Source organism: Pelmatolapia mariae, linkage group LG9, assembly GCF_036321145.2.
Source record: "Pelmatolapia mariae isolate MD_Pm_ZW linkage group LG9, Pm_UMD_F_2, whole genome shotgun sequence".
In the NCBI taxonomy this organism is placed as follows: Eukaryota; Metazoa; Chordata; class Actinopteri; order Cichliformes; family Cichlidae; genus Pelmatolapia; species Pelmatolapia mariae.
In genome coordinates, this window is record NC_086235.1 from 24,896,298 (window position 1) to 24,917,108 (window position 20,811).

Here is a 20,811-nt window from a genome sequence, read left to right on the forward strand (position 1 = left end):
ACACATTTCCCCCACACAATTTCCCCCACACATTTCCCCCACACAATTTCCCCCACACATTTCCCCCACATTTCCCCCACACAATTGAATGTGTGGGGGAAATGTGTATTCCCCATAAAAATGTGGTTGTTCAGTGGTTCCTGGAGTTTTCTAGACGCAATTGATCACAAAGAAGATGCTGTGACAAAAAAAACTCCTTATGATTGCTTTGGTCACTAGTAAATTCCTGCAGTCGCCTGTAGAGCGCATAGAAGATGCAAACTTGTCTGCAAATAGCCAAGTACACTAGCTAAGATCTCGCCAAGTGGTAGAAAAAGTGCAATACACACTTGAAACACAGAACATTTGCCTTCAAAGCAAAAGCTGTCCCTCTGCGCTTTTTTTTTCCCCAGCGATGAGTGGCTCTCAGACGCTCACTGACTGGTCTCTAGGTCTGTGTGATTGGGACAACTGAATTCCCAGTGACCACCATCAATCTCCAGCAACCATTTGCCAAAGAGTCAGGGATATATATTCATATTCTGGTTGGCAGATGGTTGCGAATTGGTCCTTCACGTAGAAATCAGTCCACAGGGTGTTAGAAACAACAGAGAAAATCAGGGAAGCTCTCATTTTATTAAAAGTAAACATTATATGTTGCTTTTCATACGACACATTTTTGAATTTGGGGGAAGTTTAGGGATTAGTGTGTTTTACATTGAGAAATGAAAGTCAAAGTCCCCTCATAAACATCTGAAAACTCACTGAGGGAGAAAGTGGGCCGTGCAGCATGTGCACTTTGTGTATTTCAAATTACTAACACCAACTCTAAAATTATGTCTGGAGACAGTGCAGTAATTTTCAAAAACTTGTTGACAGCCACCGCTCCACTGAGCTGCTCCCAAGTGCAACTCACAACATAGTAAATTTTAAACCAAAAAGACGCGATTAGTGGTAGAAAGATATTATCATTAGTTGATTTCTTTTAAATTGAGATTAATTATTGGATTTCACTGTAACTGTAATTACTTTTAAAGCAGATAAGAAGTGAGTACAGACATAAAAAAATACTTTCAACTTGTGGACAAAGACTTTGAAAGTGTGCAGCAGGATGTGTTGGATCACCTGAAGTCACACTTCATAAGGTTAGTGCAAGCTAAATCCTAGGAGAACTTTCCTCCTCTTCCTACTCCAGAAGTAAATTTGAGTGCCCCGGCAACAGCTTCTGCTTGGATGACAGGAATCCCATGGTCGATTTCATACTGCATGGCCTGGACAAGACAACAAAGAAAATGTACATGTATTTACATAAAGGCATTTTATTCCTTTATACTACAACCCTTCAACCATTAACAACCGTGAACTCATTTTAAGCTATTATCCCATCAAAATGTGTAAATATGGATCTGCCTACCTGTGTGAAAGATGGAGCGTCATAGCAGCCGTACATGGCTGAAGCACGGTCGGCTCGCAGACACTGCTGAGGGAAGGAGCTGATCTGCTCTGCTAGCTCCAGCGCCGCCTGTAAAGCTGTGGTTGCAATATGAACTCAATCAACACAGTGAAAACAAATAGAGGATGTGCAGTGTCCATATGTTAGGAAACATGTCCATTCCCAACACAGAGAATACACAAAGATCCCTAACGTACTGCATTTCAATGTGTTTTAATGCTGCCACTGGGCCTTCGCGTCACTTTGCCTCCTCACCCACATAAAAGCACTGGAACACATCCAGATCAGCCATTTGGAAAATAAACTACACCTCATGATGGCACACTCTGATCTGCCTCTCTACATGATGAAGTGCTACTTCTTCGCTTTCCTCTGATGTCAAACTTGAGCTAAGTGATCATCCTTCGGAGAGGCAATTGTGGGAAGAAGTGTTTCCTAAAAGAATTAGCTAATCTTCTTCTAACATCTAAGGATGGAGGAGGGGGAATCATGAAGACCACATGGAGACGCTTTTTTTGGATTTATGCATAGAAGAGACTTTATGCATTAATATAACACAGGAAATGCCACATTGAAATGTGTGTGTAGCTTAATCCTGAAACGAGACAAGGAGACAGCACTAATGGGGCTTTATAGCTCCAGTGTGGCGTTGAAGCCACAGCGCCTGCTTAACCTAACCCAGCTCTATCCATGTAGTACGTTAAAGACAGAACCATAAGTATCTGTACAAGGTCACTTTTTGCTTCTGTACAACAACACAATCAGATTTAAATCAGTCAATCAAGATGTAATTAAAGCTTTAATTACGGCTTTAATTCAAGTAAAAAAAAAAAATCTAATATTGAGTATCTGTTATCACTTTTAAAGCAAGAACTTTCCCAGAGTTCCCAGTGTTTCCTCTTCCCTGAGCCTGGTTCTGCTGGATGTTTCTTCCTGTTAAACGGGGTTTTTTCCTTCCCACTGTCACCAAGTGCTTGCACATAGTGGGTTATTTGGTTGTTGGTGTTTTCTCTGTATTATTATAGGGCCTTTACAATAAAGCACCTCAATTCAAACAAAATTGAATTGTTTTATAAATTTATGATTAAATAATAAAAGTTAAAAAACAATCACTTCAAGTATTTTTAGTAACATTTTGGTGCTTGATGATTTTAAATACTCAGTGCTGGGATGCTGAGGTCTAATATCTCATACTAACTCACAAAATGATGTTGCTAAAACACTCAATTTACATACCTTGGCCATCAGGAACGACTCTATTGGCCAGTCCATATGCGAGAGCCTCTTGTGCTCCAACTGGCCGTCCAGTCAGAATCAGGTCGAGTGCTCTTGATAAACCAATTAGACGTGGGAGGCGCACCGTGCCTCCATCAATCAGTGGAACACCTAGAAAAGGATTTCAAATATAAAATATATATCTGAGCCTACTGTGCATGAAAGACATTAGTTCTACTGCTGTGCTTCCTTTTACTTTGACAGTACATAACACCTTGTTATACTCATCTGATTACTCCTGAATAGGTCTGAAGAAAACTGATAAATCATTTATGTTTCATCAAAGAAACATTTCCTACTGTGACATTTTAAATGGTGCATTAAATGCAGTTTGTTTTCATTTTTTCCCTGAGATTAGACCAAATAAACAAAATCTAACCAATAAATTACACCGCTCAAAAGAAAAACAAAATCAAAGGAACACTTTTTAATCTGACTATAGCATCAATCATTTAAACTTCTGGGATATTGGTCAGTTAAGTGGCTTGTTAATCAGTTTGAACTGGTTTGGTGTGAATGAAATTAACAGGTGCACTACAGGGGCAACAATGGGACAACCCCTAAAACAGGGAGGGTTTTACAGGTGGAGGCCACCAACATTTTCTCCCTCCTCATCTTTGTGACTGTTTTTATTCACTAGTTTTGCTTTCTGTTAGGCTACTGTCACTACTGATACCATGAGGTGATACCTGGATCCTACAGAGGTTCCACAGGCAGTCCAACATGCCATTGCCAGAAGGTTTGTTCTGGTTTGTCCCTCAGCAGAGTCTCAAGAGCATGGAGGAGGGCAGTTACTCTAGCAGAGCTGGACAGGGCCGTAGAAGGTCCTAACCAATCAGCAGGGCCATCCCATCAGCATGTACTCCTTTAGAGGAGTTGGACTGGAGGAGCTGGACTAGCTGTGCAAACTCTGTAGGATCCAGATATCCACCTCATGCCACCAGTAGTGACACTGACTCTAGCCAAATGCAAAACTAGTGAAAAAAACAGTCAGAAAAGCTCAACAGGGCCCTTAACCTATCAGCGTGACCACTACTGCTCCTTTGTGCTTTAAGGAACATGATGAGCATTGCCAGAGAGCTACAAGATGACAGCACACCACTGGTTTCAATATCTCTGACCAAACAATCAAAAACAAGCTTCATGAGGGTGGCCTGAGGCCCCGACGTCCTCTAGTGGGACCTGTGCTCACTGCTCAGCACCATGGAGCACAATTACCATTTACCATAGAATACCAGAGTCCACCACTGGCGCCCTGTCCTTTTCACAGATGCGAGAAGGTTCACCCTAAACACACGTGACAGATGTGAAAGGGTCTTGAGAAGCCGTGGATAACGTTAATACTGCCTGTAACATCGTTCAGCACAACTGGTTTGGTGTTGGGTCAGTGACAGTCTGGCAAGCCAAATCCACTGAGGGACGCACAGACATCTACGGGGTAGGAAATGCCACCCGACTGCCTTTAGTATCGAGACGACATCTTTGGACCCATTCAGACTCTACGCTGGTGCAGTGGGTCCTGGTGCACGACAATGCCCAGCCTCATATGGCGAGATTATGCAGGCAGTTCCTGGAGGAGAAAGCAATTAATACCACTGACTGGCCCCCACGCTCACCTGACCTAAATCCAAGAGAAAACCTCTTTATGTTTCTGCCCATCTGATGCCGTTCCTGCAATTACAATTTTGTCAAAATGGACTAGCCTGCTGCATCACTTTTTCACCTTGATTTCATGGATGTCTTTGAGTTCAGCCCTCTGTAGCTTCATCATTTTCATCTGCCTAAAACAATGTGTCATCCTTTCATTCCTAACATATTACCCAGTCCATATTAGTGTTGATATCCAGCATGATTTTCTCCCACTGAGATCTGATAAGTTTTAAAATTATTCCTTTCATTCTTTTGCAATGAATAAAACAAATAAAAACAATACTTGAATGATGAGGAGTCTGGAGTAAAGCCTGAAGTTCCTGAAAAAAATGATCTTTAAATAAATATTAATTAACTGTATGAGATTAAAGTGAATGCAGGCTGCTGTGCCGTGTGTAACATGTTCATTAAAAGTCGCTCAAGTTGTGTGGAAACAGCTGATGAAACACTACTGACTTTCTTTACATCAGTGCAAGAAAACTCCTCTTTACTCTTAGTCTCAATGGACACATTTGCATTATTATCGCGTCCAGCGGAGAGAAATCGGGTGAAAATAAGAGGGAACGCTGCAAGGTACCGTAAACTTCTGGCATCAGTCCTAATTTCTAAAGAGCACCAGCTGCAACTGGCACACTTTCTACCATTCAGTTCTCCCAAGCTCCACACCACAATCCCAACTCCCTAATTCCTCCAAGTCACTGATTCTGTTTGACCGCCTCTTATTGAGAGCACATGTGTAGAACATGTTTTCATAACCCCAAATCATCATGCGAGCTTTCAATTTTTTCTTCCTCCCCCTCTTTCATTCTGTGGAGAGTCATGGAAATAATGCGATTCTATTCATACTCAGTGAGCTACTCTGTCTCTCCGTGTCGTTCAAATAAATTAAACTGGAATACACGGAATACCAGCGCTAATACATGTGCGACCAATCCAGGGGCCTGGTCCAGGTCGGCACATATGGTGCTCTCACAGGCTGACTGTAATTAGACGAGTGAGGGAGGGGGTTTCTACACTGTCTGCAAAGATGAGATTTCACTCAGTTCTTTTCAGTGTTCCCTCATTCCATGAGTTTGTGTGAAATGCAGGTTCTGAGTAATGCAGGTTGTACTGTGGCAGCCTAAACCCAGTTTGTTTTGATTTAAAAGCCACAGTCCTTTACTGAGAAGGTGTGTTGATATCCATTTTGTCTACTTGGATACATTTCTTTTCAACTAAATGAGCTCCTTAACAGTCTTTGCATGGGTTAAATGACCCTGTTGCTGGGAGTCACTGCTACAGTCCTCAGTGACAGAGAAATAACTTGAAGATTGTGCTGCTTGTTAAGCCCAGTGTTATCAATCTGATTGCAGGAAAAGACAGAAACAGGAAGTCAGTAGAGTGACACAGACACACAACTGTTTGAAAAATGTCAAGAAGCACGCTGAGCTTAAAAAAGGCCAGAAGAAGACAGAGCCTGAGTCAAAGAAAAGCAGATAAAGACCAGGTTGACCCCCTAGTCTCTGTCTTTCGGTGCTGCTGTTGGCACCGCTGCTATCAGCTACCGGAAGGATCTCCCTTCTTATCCACAGCAGCCGTCTCCAGCACCTCCACCCTTGGCAGCCCCACTCCACCCCTCTTTCTCTGATAGTCCCGTCTCTGATGTGTCCTGTTTGACAGACCTGCGCTTTGTCCCACATGAATAGGAGCTCAGAAGCAGTTTTTAACTAAAAAGGTATGTTTGGCTTGAAAGAGCCTGGCTGTGGTGGAGATCCTCTTTTAAGGTGGTGGTGGGGGGACGTTTGAGCAATGATCCTGATGCTGAAGATAAAAAATACGATGTGGATTTGTCATCTTTGGTCCTTAGTAATGAGCCAGATATTTGAAAAGCAGTCAACTCCCAATTTGTTCAAAGCAGGGCTAAGAATGAATCAGCAGAGCCTATTGTTTAATAACCAGACAGAAGAGTGAGTTCTCTTCCTGCTTATCTGACTGATATGTAAAAGTCTAGAGGACAGATGATATCTGCTCTTTTATCTTCTTACTGCAGACTTTGAAATGTGTTGCCCTGTGACAGAAAATTCCATCATAGTTTTGTATAAAAATGTCATAACATTACTTAGAAAAAGCAATTCTGAGTAATCATCGAATGTGTTCTAATGACATGAGGCAACATTTAGAGAGCGATAAAAATATCTTTCCGCTTGTAACTCGTGATGTTTCTGTATATTGACCATGAAATACTTAAAAGGACAGTTAACAGAAATGCACACCGACTTTATATCTTTTCTCGTCTCATAAAAGATATAACTCTGGTTCAAAGCGCTAAAAGGACAAATATAAAGCACTGTTTAACAATCTTCAGCCACCCTTCGTTTCTTTGTATTTTGTTTCCAAGGGGCCAGACTTTGATGTCATTTTTTAAAAGTGATCTTGAGCAATAGTTTTCCGGGATTTCTAAAGGCTGTTCGATGTTTTATATTAACAGATCTAAAGTGTTAAAGTCTGGATTTTGTACCTGATCATCAGAGAAATGGGTTTTTTTTATTTTTTCGGTCAGTTAATAGTGACCTATAAATCAATCAAGCATAAGAAAATATCTCAGACTCAAAGGACCAATTTTAAAAGAAAAATGAAAAAATACAATTTAAATTGTATTTTCAGGCCCTTTGTTACACTCTGTTGTAAAAACACATAACTTGTTACCATTTATTTATTTGAATCTACAGAAATACCAAAGACAACACAGATTGACAGCAATAATATTGTTTACGCACTATCGAGCTATTACATTGGAGGAGGTGTGGCTATCAAAAAGCATTTTTAAGGAAAGGAAACAGGAGGGAAAAGGTTGTAGTCTTCAAATTACACAAGAACTGGACTGAAAATTAGTGGCAACAGGTCTCATGGAGCGATGAATCCAAATCTGAAATGTTTGGTTCAAATTGTGGTTCAGTATGCACAGAGGTCATGTTTCAGCATGACAGTGATCCCAACATGCTGCCAATGCAGTAAAAGCATACCTGGACAGTAAAACAGATCAGTCATGGACTGACATCCCCAGAGCACAGACTTCAAGATTACTGAAGCAGTGTGGGATCATCTTGACAGAGAACAGAACAAAAGCCAGCCAACATCCAAAGAAGAGCTTTGAATGTCCTTCAAGAAGCCGGGATAAAGATTCCTTAACACTACTTAAAGAAATGAGAAGAAAGCTCGACTAAAAGAGTTCAGGTTGCGTTGAAGAATAAAGTTGGTCAAATAAACATCGACTTTCAAGCTGTTTTTTTCTTAAATACTATGAATCCATGTATCCTTCCACGTTTCAATACATTTCTGCACCTATTTCCCATTTTCCAAACAAACTATACAGAAATAAGAGGTGGCCCATCACTCTTAAAGCTCTAGGCATCAACTCATCATCGTTAGCATGAATTAGGTACCAAGTCCCACGAAAAGAAAATAAGGCAACACACCCACCATTCTTTAGCTGCTAATAACCCCAAAACAGTGTGAAACGTGACACACTGGGGCATTCTGGTTTGCTCCTGGTGCTGCTGGCATCCTCACCACATCAAAGCAAAACCCACTACAATGGCCTCCCATGAGGGTAATGCGATTAAGTTTGATGTGGATTAACGATTTCCGGAGAACTCCAGACTAAATGGACAAGACCTTCAATCGGAAGCTCGCTTTGAAATACTGACTGGGAATCGAGGAAAATAACTGAGTTGGGCAGGGTCAGAAATGAGCACCACACAGCTAACTTGATTTCATGTGTTTAGCCCACTGATTTAATACCAGGGCTGCGTATTGTTTAGTTTGCAGAGGGCTATTACACAAGACCACCAAGGCTGTAAATGGGGCCTCGAGCCATGAAAATGGCAGAAGGTGTAGCAACTCAGAAAAAGGGCGAAATCACATGTAAGTACTGTGCACGATAAGATCTAACAGGGAACAAGCTTCCCCTTAACCTTTAACTCTCTCCACCCATAAAGACGACATTTGACGACCTCCACTGGCACCTCAGTTTATATCAATAAAGATGTTGTTGGCTAAATATTAGAATAGTTTCCAGGTTTTTCCACCCTCACTATCTTCTGAAGCAAACAATCATTTTGTTCTATAAGCAGGCCTGAAATATATAAGATAAGAGCTTCAGTGATTACTCCTAGGAGGCTTTCAGGGGGTATAGAGTTAAACTATTAACTATTGTGATAATGCATTTTGTCAAGCCTCATTAAATCTAGAGCTTCACTTTAAAAAATAAATCTGGCACTGTGTCCCTCAATTATTGGCTTCTTGTTTCTTAATTAGAATCTGCCTTACCCATCCAGGAACACACAGGGCTTAAAATGGATTGGTTTATGTGTAGGAGGGGTCCCAAGTTAGTTAGACACAAAGACTAAGACAAGTGAAGTATTTTTATTTTCCATTTCCTACTCCAACTCTTTCTTTTTTTCCCCTTTGTTATGTTCCTCTGGTTTAAGGAACCAAAATAACATGAGGGAATTAGGTAAGTGGCATGGTTTTTCATTCAGGACTGAAAATTCAAAGAGCAGCAGACACCAACACCAGATTCCTGTGACGCAACCATCTCCTCCTTCTCATTTCCTCCTTGGCGGGGCAGAGGTGCCCCAGACAGGAAGCCACAGGTTTTGGCAGCCAATCACATGCCAGAAAACTGTCAGATCCTTGCGGTAACCGCTGGCCCACATCAGAGCAGCGCAGCGAGCCTCTGAGGGTTTTTCATCTCCAAAGCCACCAGGGATTCCCTCCGGCTGCTGCCATCTGTGCCTGGCCCAAAAAACGGTTACAGAATTCGACCATTAAAAGGAAATAATCACTAAGAAACGCAGGATCTTTAAATAAACAGTGCGCCCGGCAGAACAGCAGTACTTTTGATGTGAAAGGCTTGGGAAGTTTGGTTTTTAATTGTTTAGCGTTAGCATTAGAAGATTTTTAAACTTTAATGTTAAGCCTCTTTTTTTGTGTGTTAAAAATTGAACTCTTAAAAAGCGGCTTTTTGTCAAGCCTCATTGGATCTAATGTTCCTTCACCCACAGGTTCATTTAAGAAAAAAAACAGACAAAACACCACCTAAAGGTTTAAGGAAGAGGAAATGTTGGTAGGGAGGCCTAAGCTATGCAGAAAGTGAGTATAAAACTGGTGAAGCCACAGTAAAACCGCTCTTCTGCTAAACGAACATCTGAATGAAAAACCACAGCGGTTTCGGCTAAGCTGGAGGAAACGACGCTAATGTGTTGACAAACAAAATATGTGGCAATCAAATATGAGGCTCAGAATTAATTACTGGGAGGAAATGTGTAACTTAATGTGTCGACACCGCAGTAATGCTCATTTCTGCCTCCCAAACATAGTTCTGAGATGATGGAAGAGCGCAGATGTCGGCTTCGTCTCGTTGCTGATGAGACGTGCAGAGTGGAGGCCGATATTTCTAAAAAACATTTAAGAAAGCTTGTTTTCAGAGACAAACCGAACCCACTGTTGAAAGGACAACTTTTGCATCATTTCTACTCTTTCCAATGTTTTTTTGTTTTTTCAGAAATTAGAAAATGAAATGAGCTTTCAACTGCTGCCTTACTCTCTGGGGTCACCAAAGAGGGTCACTCCATATTTTTTTTTAATGCCAGATGCCCCTCCTGATGCAATCCCAAACTTATTTGTTCACCCTCCTGCAACTGAACCTGGGATATCTTGCGAATGCATAAACAAGTAAACTATGGATCCAATGGATGGTTGGATGGATGCTGTGTAGTATTGCTCAGGTGCTAATCTGTCTCCCGTGGGGCCAGTCCAGCTGACTCCATTCAGCACGAGTATATAAATTGGGTATGAGGAGCTCCCCATTTAGCGGGTCATCTAGCATCTCCTGCTAGTGAAGGAGCGAATTTTTCATTGAGTGTTTTTCTGCCATTTTGCATTTTTTGAGCATTTAGGGCTCAAACCTGGAAGGATGCAGCGGTCGTTGATATGTGGGTTAAACACATCACCGGGACACTTGTACTGTTGCTCCGCTCATCACTTAGCCCGGTGTAACACTAATAAATAGTTTGCATGACAACAAATCTTGACAAAATGTTAAGCACAAGCAGCTGCACAGACTCCAACATTGAGTAACGTGAGAAGACATTAAAGGCTGCAGAATAATGACAGTCTATGGTAGTGCAGGCTCGCCATGAGCCTTGCTTTGACTGTTGCCTTCTGTCTGCCACTGGGTAGGACAGAAATGAAACAACAATAATGACAGTAAAATGGCTCTAACACTAAAAAACTACATATAAAAAACACACAGCAAGTAGAGCCGAGTGTTCCCTACACTGAGGACATGGCACTACTCTGTCTGTGAGGATGAACTGCACAGTCGGTCAGCAGATGAGGGCACTGCCAGGATGCTCCCCTGTTAAATTACAGGCTTAGATAATAAACCATGCATGTTTACACTCTAAATCTAGTACTCCCAGTAAATTATAGTACAACAGCTGTATTTATAAACACTATGGCTGGATTTTAAGCCGTCCGGCAGCACGGTCAGAGGAGTGACAGCTCTATGAGAGAAGCTGCGATGCTCCAACATGAGCCACTTTTACCGAGTGAAGCCAGCAATGGGATCAGGATTAGCCTAAAGTGTTTACAGCAGATGCTCTAAAGTACTGCTTGGTCGTTTAAAAGTAGAATTGACTCAGCATGCAAACGTTGCCTGTAAGCTACTAGACGCCAAAAAGGGAAAATGTTGTTTATGAGGAAATTGTGTGACATAAATAATATGTAAGCCCTGTTTTGGCCCTGCAGTGGAAACCTGGCAGTTGGCTGCTTCCTCTTCTACTTATCAAGACTGCCCAGCAGACTCTAGCCGTGATGCCAAAAGGTCACGGTCACTGGTGTTATCGCGCTGCCTCCGTCCTCGCACACAAACAAGAGGAGGCTCGGTGATAACACAGGACAGAGTAACAGAGTTGAAAAATAGAAACAGTGTCGACTTCCTGGCATTAGGACACAAGTGATGTATCTTTGGATGCAAAGAAAAACACAAGGACACTTTCACGGGCAGATATAATTAGCTGAGCACACACACACACACACACACACACACACACGCGCACACACACGCACACACACACACAGGTAGAACAAAAAACAGAAAAGAAGGGGAAAAAAGAGATGGCCTGCCAAAAAATAGGTCCCCCTGGTTCTTGTGTTACTACTGACAGGCTTGGATTGGTATTCTTAACAGCAGCAGGATTAACTGAGAAAAAGCATGGCTGTTAATGTCATTACAACTACGACTTTGGTAAAGCGTTTAATAGAGATAGCACTGCAACTATGAGTGGCAGGAAATTAAGAACGGCCAGCTGCAGCGCTTCTTTTGATCATTAGATATTTTCGTATGAATACTAGTAATATTAAAGTAAAGACATCAGTGATATTTCTAATATTAGGCTTGTTGTGTACAAAAAGCACACAAACAGAAGTAGCACTACTAGCAGAGCAGCAATAAGAGCTCACTGGATAACCTGAAATGCTTTGGCTATTGTCTAATGACTCTGGGGACATCCACTGATCTATCCCTCCATCCATCCATCTTCTTCCCCTTACCCAGGGCTGTGTTAGAGGGGCAGCATCTTAAGAAGAGAAACCCAGACCTCCCTCCCTAGCCACCTCTTCCACCTTATCTGGGGCTTAGTGAGGCATTCCCAGGCCATCCAAAGAATTTCATTCCTCCAGTATGTCCTGGGTCTACCCAAGGGCCTCCTCCAAGTAGGACATGTCCATAACAATTTACCCAGGAGGCATCATGATCATCTCAGTCAGGAGGAATAGCAGCTCTACTCCGAGTCCCCCTCAAATGACTGAACTCTTCCACTTATCTCTAAGGGAGAGGCCAGCCAACCTTGTGAGAGCACTCATTTCTGCCAATTGTATCCACGAACTCATGCTTTTGGTCACTACACAGAGCTCGTTATCATAGGTGAGGTTAGGGACATAGATCGAGTGGTAAATCAATAGCATTTGCATTTACACTTACTTCTATCTGTCAGTTTCCTGCTCCCCTCTTCCCTCACTTGTGAACAAGATCCCGAGATACTTTAACTCCTCCACTTGGGGCAGCAATTAGTCCCTGACCTGGAGTGGGCACTCCACATTTTCTGACTTCTAGGACATTGGCAAGTATTTTGGGGGTTCGGCATAACCACCAAACATCCAGACCTCTGGATTTGTGGGCCTTCTTCAGACCATAGATAATAGTTTCGAGAATCCATTTTCAACAAATTGACTATATACCTGCATGCAATCAAAGCCTGCTCAACTATAATTGTCAGAACCATTTGGACTAGAACCAGAAAGATTCTGGTACCAAAAATCTTCCCCCACTTCTATTATTAGGTGCAGTACCTGCCATCGTGGTATCTGAATGTCTGGATTGTGAGCAGGGCTCTGCTAAAAGGGTCAACATTTTAGTATCTATTTTTTTTGTCTAGACAAAGCCGTAGTGGTGACAGTCACCAGTTTGTTGACAGACCATACAGCACATTACAGTAGTAACTGAAGCAGTAGAAGAGATAATAGCAGCGTGGAGTGTTAGACGCACCAAACCTGCGGCAGAACACTCCCATGACGGCGCTCTCCTCCACCACTCTCAGATCTGCCAGCAGAGCCAGCTCCAACCCTCCAGCCACGGCGAAACCACTCACTGCTGCTATCAGGGGCTTTGACAGCTGTAAACGGGACGGGCCCTGGAGGAAACAGCTGGATTAGTGACTGCAAACATACACGCACACTTACACCGTACGCAAAGCCAAATGACTACAATCAACACACACTCAACGAGGAACAAATATTCCCAGAACTAATTGTGTAAATTGTTGTCTGTGTATATTTATGTATGTATGTTTTCACTATCCACTTCATGCTTTTTGGGGTTTATCTACTGAAAACGTTCCAGATTTCATTTGCCAATTCATTTCTCAAACTGTCAAACAAAGGGCTGAAATACGATCCAAGTTCTGGCCGTAGCTGAACAAATGAAGCACTTTGTATTGTGCACGAGATATAAGGCTATAATTTTCTGCACAGGAGGTCCACTCAATCCCAAAGCCTTTGCATGCGATCCTAACAGACCTTACAGACCTGCACTTTTCCTGGCTTACAGTACATCATTTGTGTTATGATTTGTCCTTTCGTCGAGTGGCACGACTGTATGAGAAGCCAGGGCTTTCTGCTTATGCATCTGTAGTTACCGAGGTATTTCCATGATTCAACATGAGCCCCTAAATCTATTTTTATATACATTCTATTCAAACCCTTTAACATCATAAGGAAATATACATCTAACCCTCACCACTCACCATTGGACCAGGACCCTTTGTGACATCTTGCTCCAATTTCGAGGGGCCTGCGTGATTGGCCAGCTCTTTCAGATCATAACCAGCGCAGAAATTCCCTCCTGGAAGAGACCGCAAAATTACAAAGTATGGCAGCTGGAAAGTCAGAGAGGAAGGGAAAATGACGAGGATGAAAAAAACAACAAGTTGAGCTGGAGTCTGAGGGCTACAATTTGGACAGCACAGCTTGCTTTGGGCTGGCTGGCACACAAATGCTTCTCTTCCCCCCTAAAGAAGCAGGATCCGATGCATAGGCACAGATTGCGCGTGTGCTCGCACACATGCAAATGCACACACATCATATTCTCATTAACAGAAGAGTAACATATTGCAACCACAGCCCCTTCCTGTTGGATTCATGTGGTAATTACAACATTGCCCGAGAGGCCTACAAACACTGTGTCACAGTTTCGGGCAGGGACTCATAAAATCCTCCTCCCTCTGAAATGTAACAGTAATGAAAACGATTTTAATGAATGCATGCGGAAGCAACACCCATCGACTGGGAGCTTTTGATTGCAGCTGTGGGTCAGCACAAGGCAATTACGGAAACACAGTGTGTCACCGTGTTTATGGGAGCACCCTTATCTCCTTTGTCCTTGTAAGAGGAAATGAGCAGAAGCGACAGACGGATCACAAGGAAACCTTCAGGTTTGTTACAGAAGAAAGGAATCTGCAGATGTTCATCAATGTTACAAGAATTGAAACAGTTTTTCATTTGTTTCCACAGGAGTTACAAAAAGATGCAGTTTCATAGGGACAATAAGAAGTGGAAAGCGTAGGATTCAAAAGTACGTGGACAAGGGTTCATCGGCTTTTTTTTTCCTATTTACTTATTTATTTATTAAGAATTTAACTAAAACAAAACACACAAAAACTCATCATTGGTTAATCTGATCAAGGCAAATAAATAAAATCCCTGAGGATGTCACAGCTGATATCGTATTATGCTCTAACATCTCAGCCTGAGAGCACACGAGCATTTCTCCTTAATTTCAACTCTTCTCTTCAGGCCATCACAGCCAAGCTTTCCAATGCTGACAAATAAAACTGGGCTACAGAAATGCAGCAGCCACCTCACTTTAAAAAAAACAAACAACTATAAATGGCACAAAAATGAAAAATACCAACCTAAAAAAAGCCACCACCCTCTAAACACAAGAGCCTTACTCCATTATGTTGGCTCCATAATCTGGCACGCCAACTCTTTTTTAGTGACTCCGAGCCAAATATGTTAGAAATCACAATATAATTGTGCGCTTACATTTTTATGAAGCAATTTTTTCATTTTCAACATGGCATTTTGACATATCGCAGCAGAAATAAAAATAAAACGATTATCAATGGCTGAATTTCACTGAGCTCGCTGAGCTTTTGTTGCTGGTGTTGCACATCCTCGTCCGTTGACTGTTTCTCTAGAACGCACCCGAAAGAAGCGCATGTGAGAGTGCAAATCAGCCGATCTTTAACTGCAAAGTGTTTACTAAAAAAGCTAATGGTGCACTAACCACACCTCAATCTGCCCGTGTTCAGGCAGCTCTCTCACCTAAAACACATGGAGAACATCCAGTAGTGTTAAAATGCCTGAATCAGACCGTTTCCTTACTGTATGCAACATGTGAGAAAGGACAGCTGTAGAAAATATTGTGAACGGCTTACTGACAGTCAGGTGATAAGAGCCGCTAATGTGCAAACACCTGTACGTCACCTGCTGTGGTGCTGATGCCTGATGCACAAAGTTTCATGCAGCAGTTGAATGAGCAACAAGTTAATACTGTGACCAACCCATAATAACCAGCCTTGCCTCCTTCCTGTCTCACTCTCTGGAGCTACTGCAAAATTAAAAAACATTCAAAGTGTCTTTCCATCTGTTCAGGTCTTACAGTGACACAGCTGGGCTGACATCTAGATTGTACCTGAACCACAAACGCCCACAGAAATCCGAATCTCAAACACTCCAAATATGTCCGAGCATATTCAAAACCCGCTGAAAGCAATTACTCTTAATTTCATAAGTTTAAAAACACACATTCGGACGCTGAAGAACGAGAGCTGTGTTGGCGCTAATTTGAACAAAATGGATTCCTTATGTTTGCAGAACCACTACGTTGAAACTAGAACCTTCCCGCTTGTCATTTCGCAGCACAGACGCACTGCTAATCATCACTGAAGGTCAGTCGTCAAGTTATCCTGGAGCAGGAATACGGGACAGCCCGCTGACAGGAAACTGTGGCTCGATGATTAAAATCAGATTACAGATGTAGAGGGAATCACGACAGAGCTACTTTTACCTTTTACCCACTGTGCTGCTAATTGCTAACCAGTTTAATAAAAGCTAATTACTCTGTTACACACACCGTTTTCATTTCACAGCGCCATCAGAAGCCATCATCTGGAGATGCTCCGGTTTTTGGAGTGTACGCTCTGAGGCCGGAGCAGACAGGTTGATCCAGACTGAAGACATTATTTCCACCAAAGGAAGGAGTGTGTGGGATATGATTATTTTTAGAAGCATTAGGACTGTGGCATGATTTTGGATCCGCGGCTGACATAGTGCAGGCTACCTTACAAGTGTGGGCGTGTGTGTGTTGTTACCGAGTGCACTCTTGCCTAGTCATCTCACCGTTTGGTTGAGATCTAAGCAGCCATAGTAGCAAAGCTGGGTAAAGCGGATGTGAGGGAAGGTGGGATGAATGCTGAGGATGGAAGTAAGGAAGAAATTAAGGGCTAAGGAGGGATGGAAAGAAGTTACGTCCATTTTTAGTGAGTATCCCATTATATCCTACAACTGCATTAGACTGTGGCCGGAAATGGCCTCCCTCTCTGATTTGCAAGGTTGCTCCCGACACATTCATTGGAGTGTGAATGTTAGATAGAAGGTACTTAGGAGAAGAAGGAAGTGCTTGTAGAAGAGGCAGAAAATTGTGATTCGTCACTCCAGAGAACACGCCGCCACTGCTCTAGAGTCCAGTGGCGGCGTGCTTTACGCCACTATATCCGATGCTTTGCATTGTGCTTGGTGATGGCCACATGAAGTTTGGAGGTTTGTAATGATTGACTGTGCAGAAACACCGCTGTGCACTATGACCCTCAGCATCCGCTGACATTGATCCAGTTTTACTCTTTGCACTCTTAATGCTAAGCTAACAGACTGATGGCTCTACCTTTGCAGTTTTTCTCCATTGCTTTGATGTAGTTGTCACATCAAGCACTCACAATCACAGCGACTGAGGAGAATTACCTCTACAGACACTGAGTGTAGTGTCAGTCTCATTATCTGATTCTCAGCAAGTTAACAAAGATGTGCATTTCTTTCCAGGCACTGTTTCTTTAATGGTGGCCTTTAAACCTGGGGGTACTATTTTTTTATTTAAAAAAACATGTTACAACTCATTCCTAGAATAATTACACTCTATGGTACATTAAAGTAGAATTTTAAATATTTTCTTTTAAAAACTAATTTTATATCCAGCATATTTCTGTTATAGCAAATGAATGAAGAATGAAACAGTCGTGCTCTCTGTGAGCAGGAAGCCAAGTTTCCATTTTTAACTAATACATGAGACAAGGTATAAATACTGTTAAAACACAGAGAATGAATTAATACTCATATTTGTATCATGTTAAGATGTTAAGACTTTGTTCTCTCTTTTTCCAGTTAAAAGTTTGTTGGTTACTCACTGGTGCCACAGCGTTTTTTCCCTTCAACCAAAATTCTTGCCCGGCTTGAAAATCAACTCATTTTAAGGCGAAATGCTCACAGAGATATTCCTTAATATTCAGGATCAGCTGTAAGCCTGACATGCTTAAGTATTAATTACAGATAAATAAGAGGATGAGAATCTGGGCGACACTTAGGAGGATTACTACTAACAAAATCTCTTAACAAGACTCTGTAACGCTTCTGCAAATATCTGCCTCAATTTAAGCCCCAACCTTCCCCACACGACTATCTTACCTTTCCCATGCAGGACAGCCACGTTCAAGCCTGGGTCACTGTCAAAGGCCTTCAGCTCCTCCAGCAGACGCCTCGCTGTCTCCTGGTTCACCGCATTACGCACCTTGGGCCGGTTTATTGCCACAGTAACCACGGATCCCCTTCTCTCCGAGACCACAGTCTGACCTGCAGCTAATGACAGAGAACGAGAAAGATGCACAGGGAGAAACCAGTGCGGGCCACAACACTTAGAAAGAGGCTTACCCAGAGACATTAAGCTTTAACTTCACAGTAGGCGGGATGGAGATGGGACGTAAATTGTCTTATGTGGACAGAGTTGATAAAATAATGACAGTGAACGAGGCTCTGAAAGATATCATCTGGGCTGAGGTGAGCACTTTGGGTCAGTGTGTGTGTGCCAGTGATTGTGGCCTTAACTTGCAGCAGGCAGTCAACCTGACATTGTTTAGGTTCATCCCGGGAAACCGAGCGTCAACCACACCCAGAGGAAACTACATCCAGGAGAGAAGCTACTGGATGTGTTCACCTCACAGGCTATTCTGGGGATGACAAAGCCCGGTGAAGTGAGGCACAAAGACAATTTGTCTCACACCGCATTTTACACTCATACACTACCAGAGTGATTTCAAGGGAAAAGAAGCGTTTTAAGCGGTGCAGTGTTGTGTGCGCTCGGGAAGCCAGCAGGGAAAACGATTCAACTTTGCACTGTAACTGTTTGGGATTGGTTTTTCATTTGTGGGTTTGCAAAAAAATAAAAAACCTCTAATATTTACAGCACTATGCAAAAGTTTTGAGCCCTCATTTTTCTTCTTCTTCTTTTTTTCTTTTTCAAGGAAGACGAGAACTACGTGGAGCGATTTATTGAAATACATCCAAATGAGTGGAAATACAGTATATAAGGCAAAAACAGTCCGTTTGAAAGTCATACCAATATTTGGTATTGCCACCTTTATTCTTCAATGACCTGTAATCATTTCTGTGCTTCAAGTCTATTCATTACATCATTTCCACTTTCTCACTCTGTCAAACTCAATGCTGACATCATTGCTCTAATCCAATAATCTTCTTGTTCACCTGCTCGGAGCCAATCACTCTCTACTCTGCGTGCTTTACATCTTACTGGTCTTCTGTCATTCGCTTGTTCAGCTCCTCTCTACCTCACCATCAGGTCACTCAAAGCTCCATCCAAGCCTCCCATCTTCACCTTCACCACCACCAGTGTCTAAACTCTGGGGGGTCCTGTCCATACGATGGGTCATTAGTGTCGAAACACATTCTCGATCTCTGTAAATCCTGTTAAATTCTTCAAAATGATCTATCCTTATTCAACTGTCTTACTCAAACTTTCCTGTGATTTCTTGCAGTCTTCAGGAAAAGTTTTCCGGGTTTCCTGAAGAAGATTCGAGTCTCTTCCTTGGACGTTGTCACTATGACCACTTCATTAATGATGTGGCCCGGGCTGCAAATTTAAATTTGGAATCACACTCCATCAGACCTGTCCTCACTGATTTTCAGTCCAGTACTTGTGTCATGTGGAATACTTCAATACTTCCTCGCTGTTTCCCTTTCTTAAGAGTGCCTTCTTGACAGCCACTCTCCAACTGAGACCATTTCTGATGAGGTTTCGCTGAACAGTAGATGGAACAACTAAAGCTCCGGGCCCTGTGTTGGGTCTTTGCTAGATTTTATTCCTCATTTCTTAAGAGCATGACTTTCAGATACTGTTCATTTGCTGATTTGTTCAGCCTGCTACTTATTCTTTTATCCTCCACTTGTTAAGTTTTTTCAGATGTTAAGGACAACAAAATTTGATTGCATTATGCTGAAATATGACAAGTTTATTAATAACGCTTCTGGAGTCACCTTGCTTGTGCAAAAATGCTATTTTGCGCACATCAAACTGTGTTGCATTTGGCATTTGTCATAGATTACAGTAAAGAAAGACGCACTGGTTCATCCCTTCAGTAAGGTGCAATTTTTATGCTTGAATGCTTCACAGCCAGTTTTTTTAAAATGGCTGTAGCCGTTGTGATGCCAACAATTGCTATCTGAAGAAGCTGATGAGCGTTTTCACCATCCCTACACTGAAGAAGAGAAAGACCGGTTATTGTTATGAAACCACATAGCTAATGATGTTGGTGGCTGACAGTTGTTAGCCATGAGCTTGCAGTTTCATACCACAGATAATCTTCCGTTTTAAAATCTAAGAATTAGCAAGAAGCATAATTTGTTATTCAATAGGACCCCAAATCAGTGACTGAGCCCATGAACTCAGCAGGAAACCTTGTGCAGAGGTCATACAGAAAGCTGTTTTCCCATAGACTTATGTCTTTTAGCAATCACAGCTATCTGAAATAACTTCATAAAGTCTGGAGGCCAATTGCTCAAGAGCAATTTAAAATGACAAGAAAGTCTGGCTTCTAGGAAGGAAAATAAAAATTTTAAAAAAGCTCAAATTTATTATTATTATTATTTTTTAGGACCTAAAAGATAAATAACATCTGCTGTGAACAAAGCTTATAAAATAAATACTGAAAAATAACCAAAAATTAAATCACAGCTGTTCAAACGTTCATTAGCTTGTTTCACCTTACTAGCAGCCTCTGCTGCCCCCTAGCGTTTATATCACGTTATTGCACTTTCCTCTCACCTCTTCCCGTGTCTTCGCCTCCATGCTGAGCGCTGTAGGATTTTACTGGAACTAAAATCGTCTTTATAGAGTCTTTTCCAAATGTTTTACTCTGACACTTAAACCTTAAAAGTGGTGTCAGTGTCCGCAAATGTTTTAGCGCCATTGCTAACACTCGCACGAAAAAACCTAGGTCTAAATAAAAACTACTTTAAAAAAAACAAAGTTCAGTGAAAAATATCTCAAAGCAAAAATATAACCTCAGCTGTACTTGACGAAGCTGGCTTACTTCGATTGAACTGTGCTATCAAGGAGCAACTCTTTTAACTTCCCGACTGAAACAAAAACAAACGCAAAAGGTTCTGGGACGCACACAAGCTTGGTGCATTGCAGTGGTAAAAACCGGAAACACACAGCAGAGGGAGACACTGAGCCTTAAATCCACAGTTTTCCTTGCAAAGCCAGGCATGCCAGGCTTTGTGAA

At 42.0% G+C, this 20,811-nt stretch overlaps 1 protein-coding gene across 1 annotated transcript; it reads right to left on the reverse strand.

Annotated features, from left to right (window-relative positions):
• Window positions 1-86: 86 nt before the first annotated feature.
• On the reverse strand, window positions 87-20,661 carry zgc:101569 (uncharacterized protein LOC449822 homolog). Its single transcript, XM_063483921.1, has 7 exons — window positions 20,349-20,661; window positions 17,699-17,869; window positions 13,705-13,802; window positions 12,948-13,092; window positions 2,669-2,818; window positions 1,394-1,509; window positions 87-1,250 (listed from the first exon to the last, which is right to left on the reverse strand). The coding sequence occupies exons 1-7, from the start codon at window positions 20,491-20,493 to the stop codon at window positions 1,143-1,145; spliced, it is 933 nt and encodes a 310-aa protein (XP_063339991.1). The 5' UTR covers window positions 20,494-20,661; the 3' UTR covers window positions 87-1,142.
• Between the last annotated feature and the right edge of the window lie 150 nt (window positions 20,662-20,811).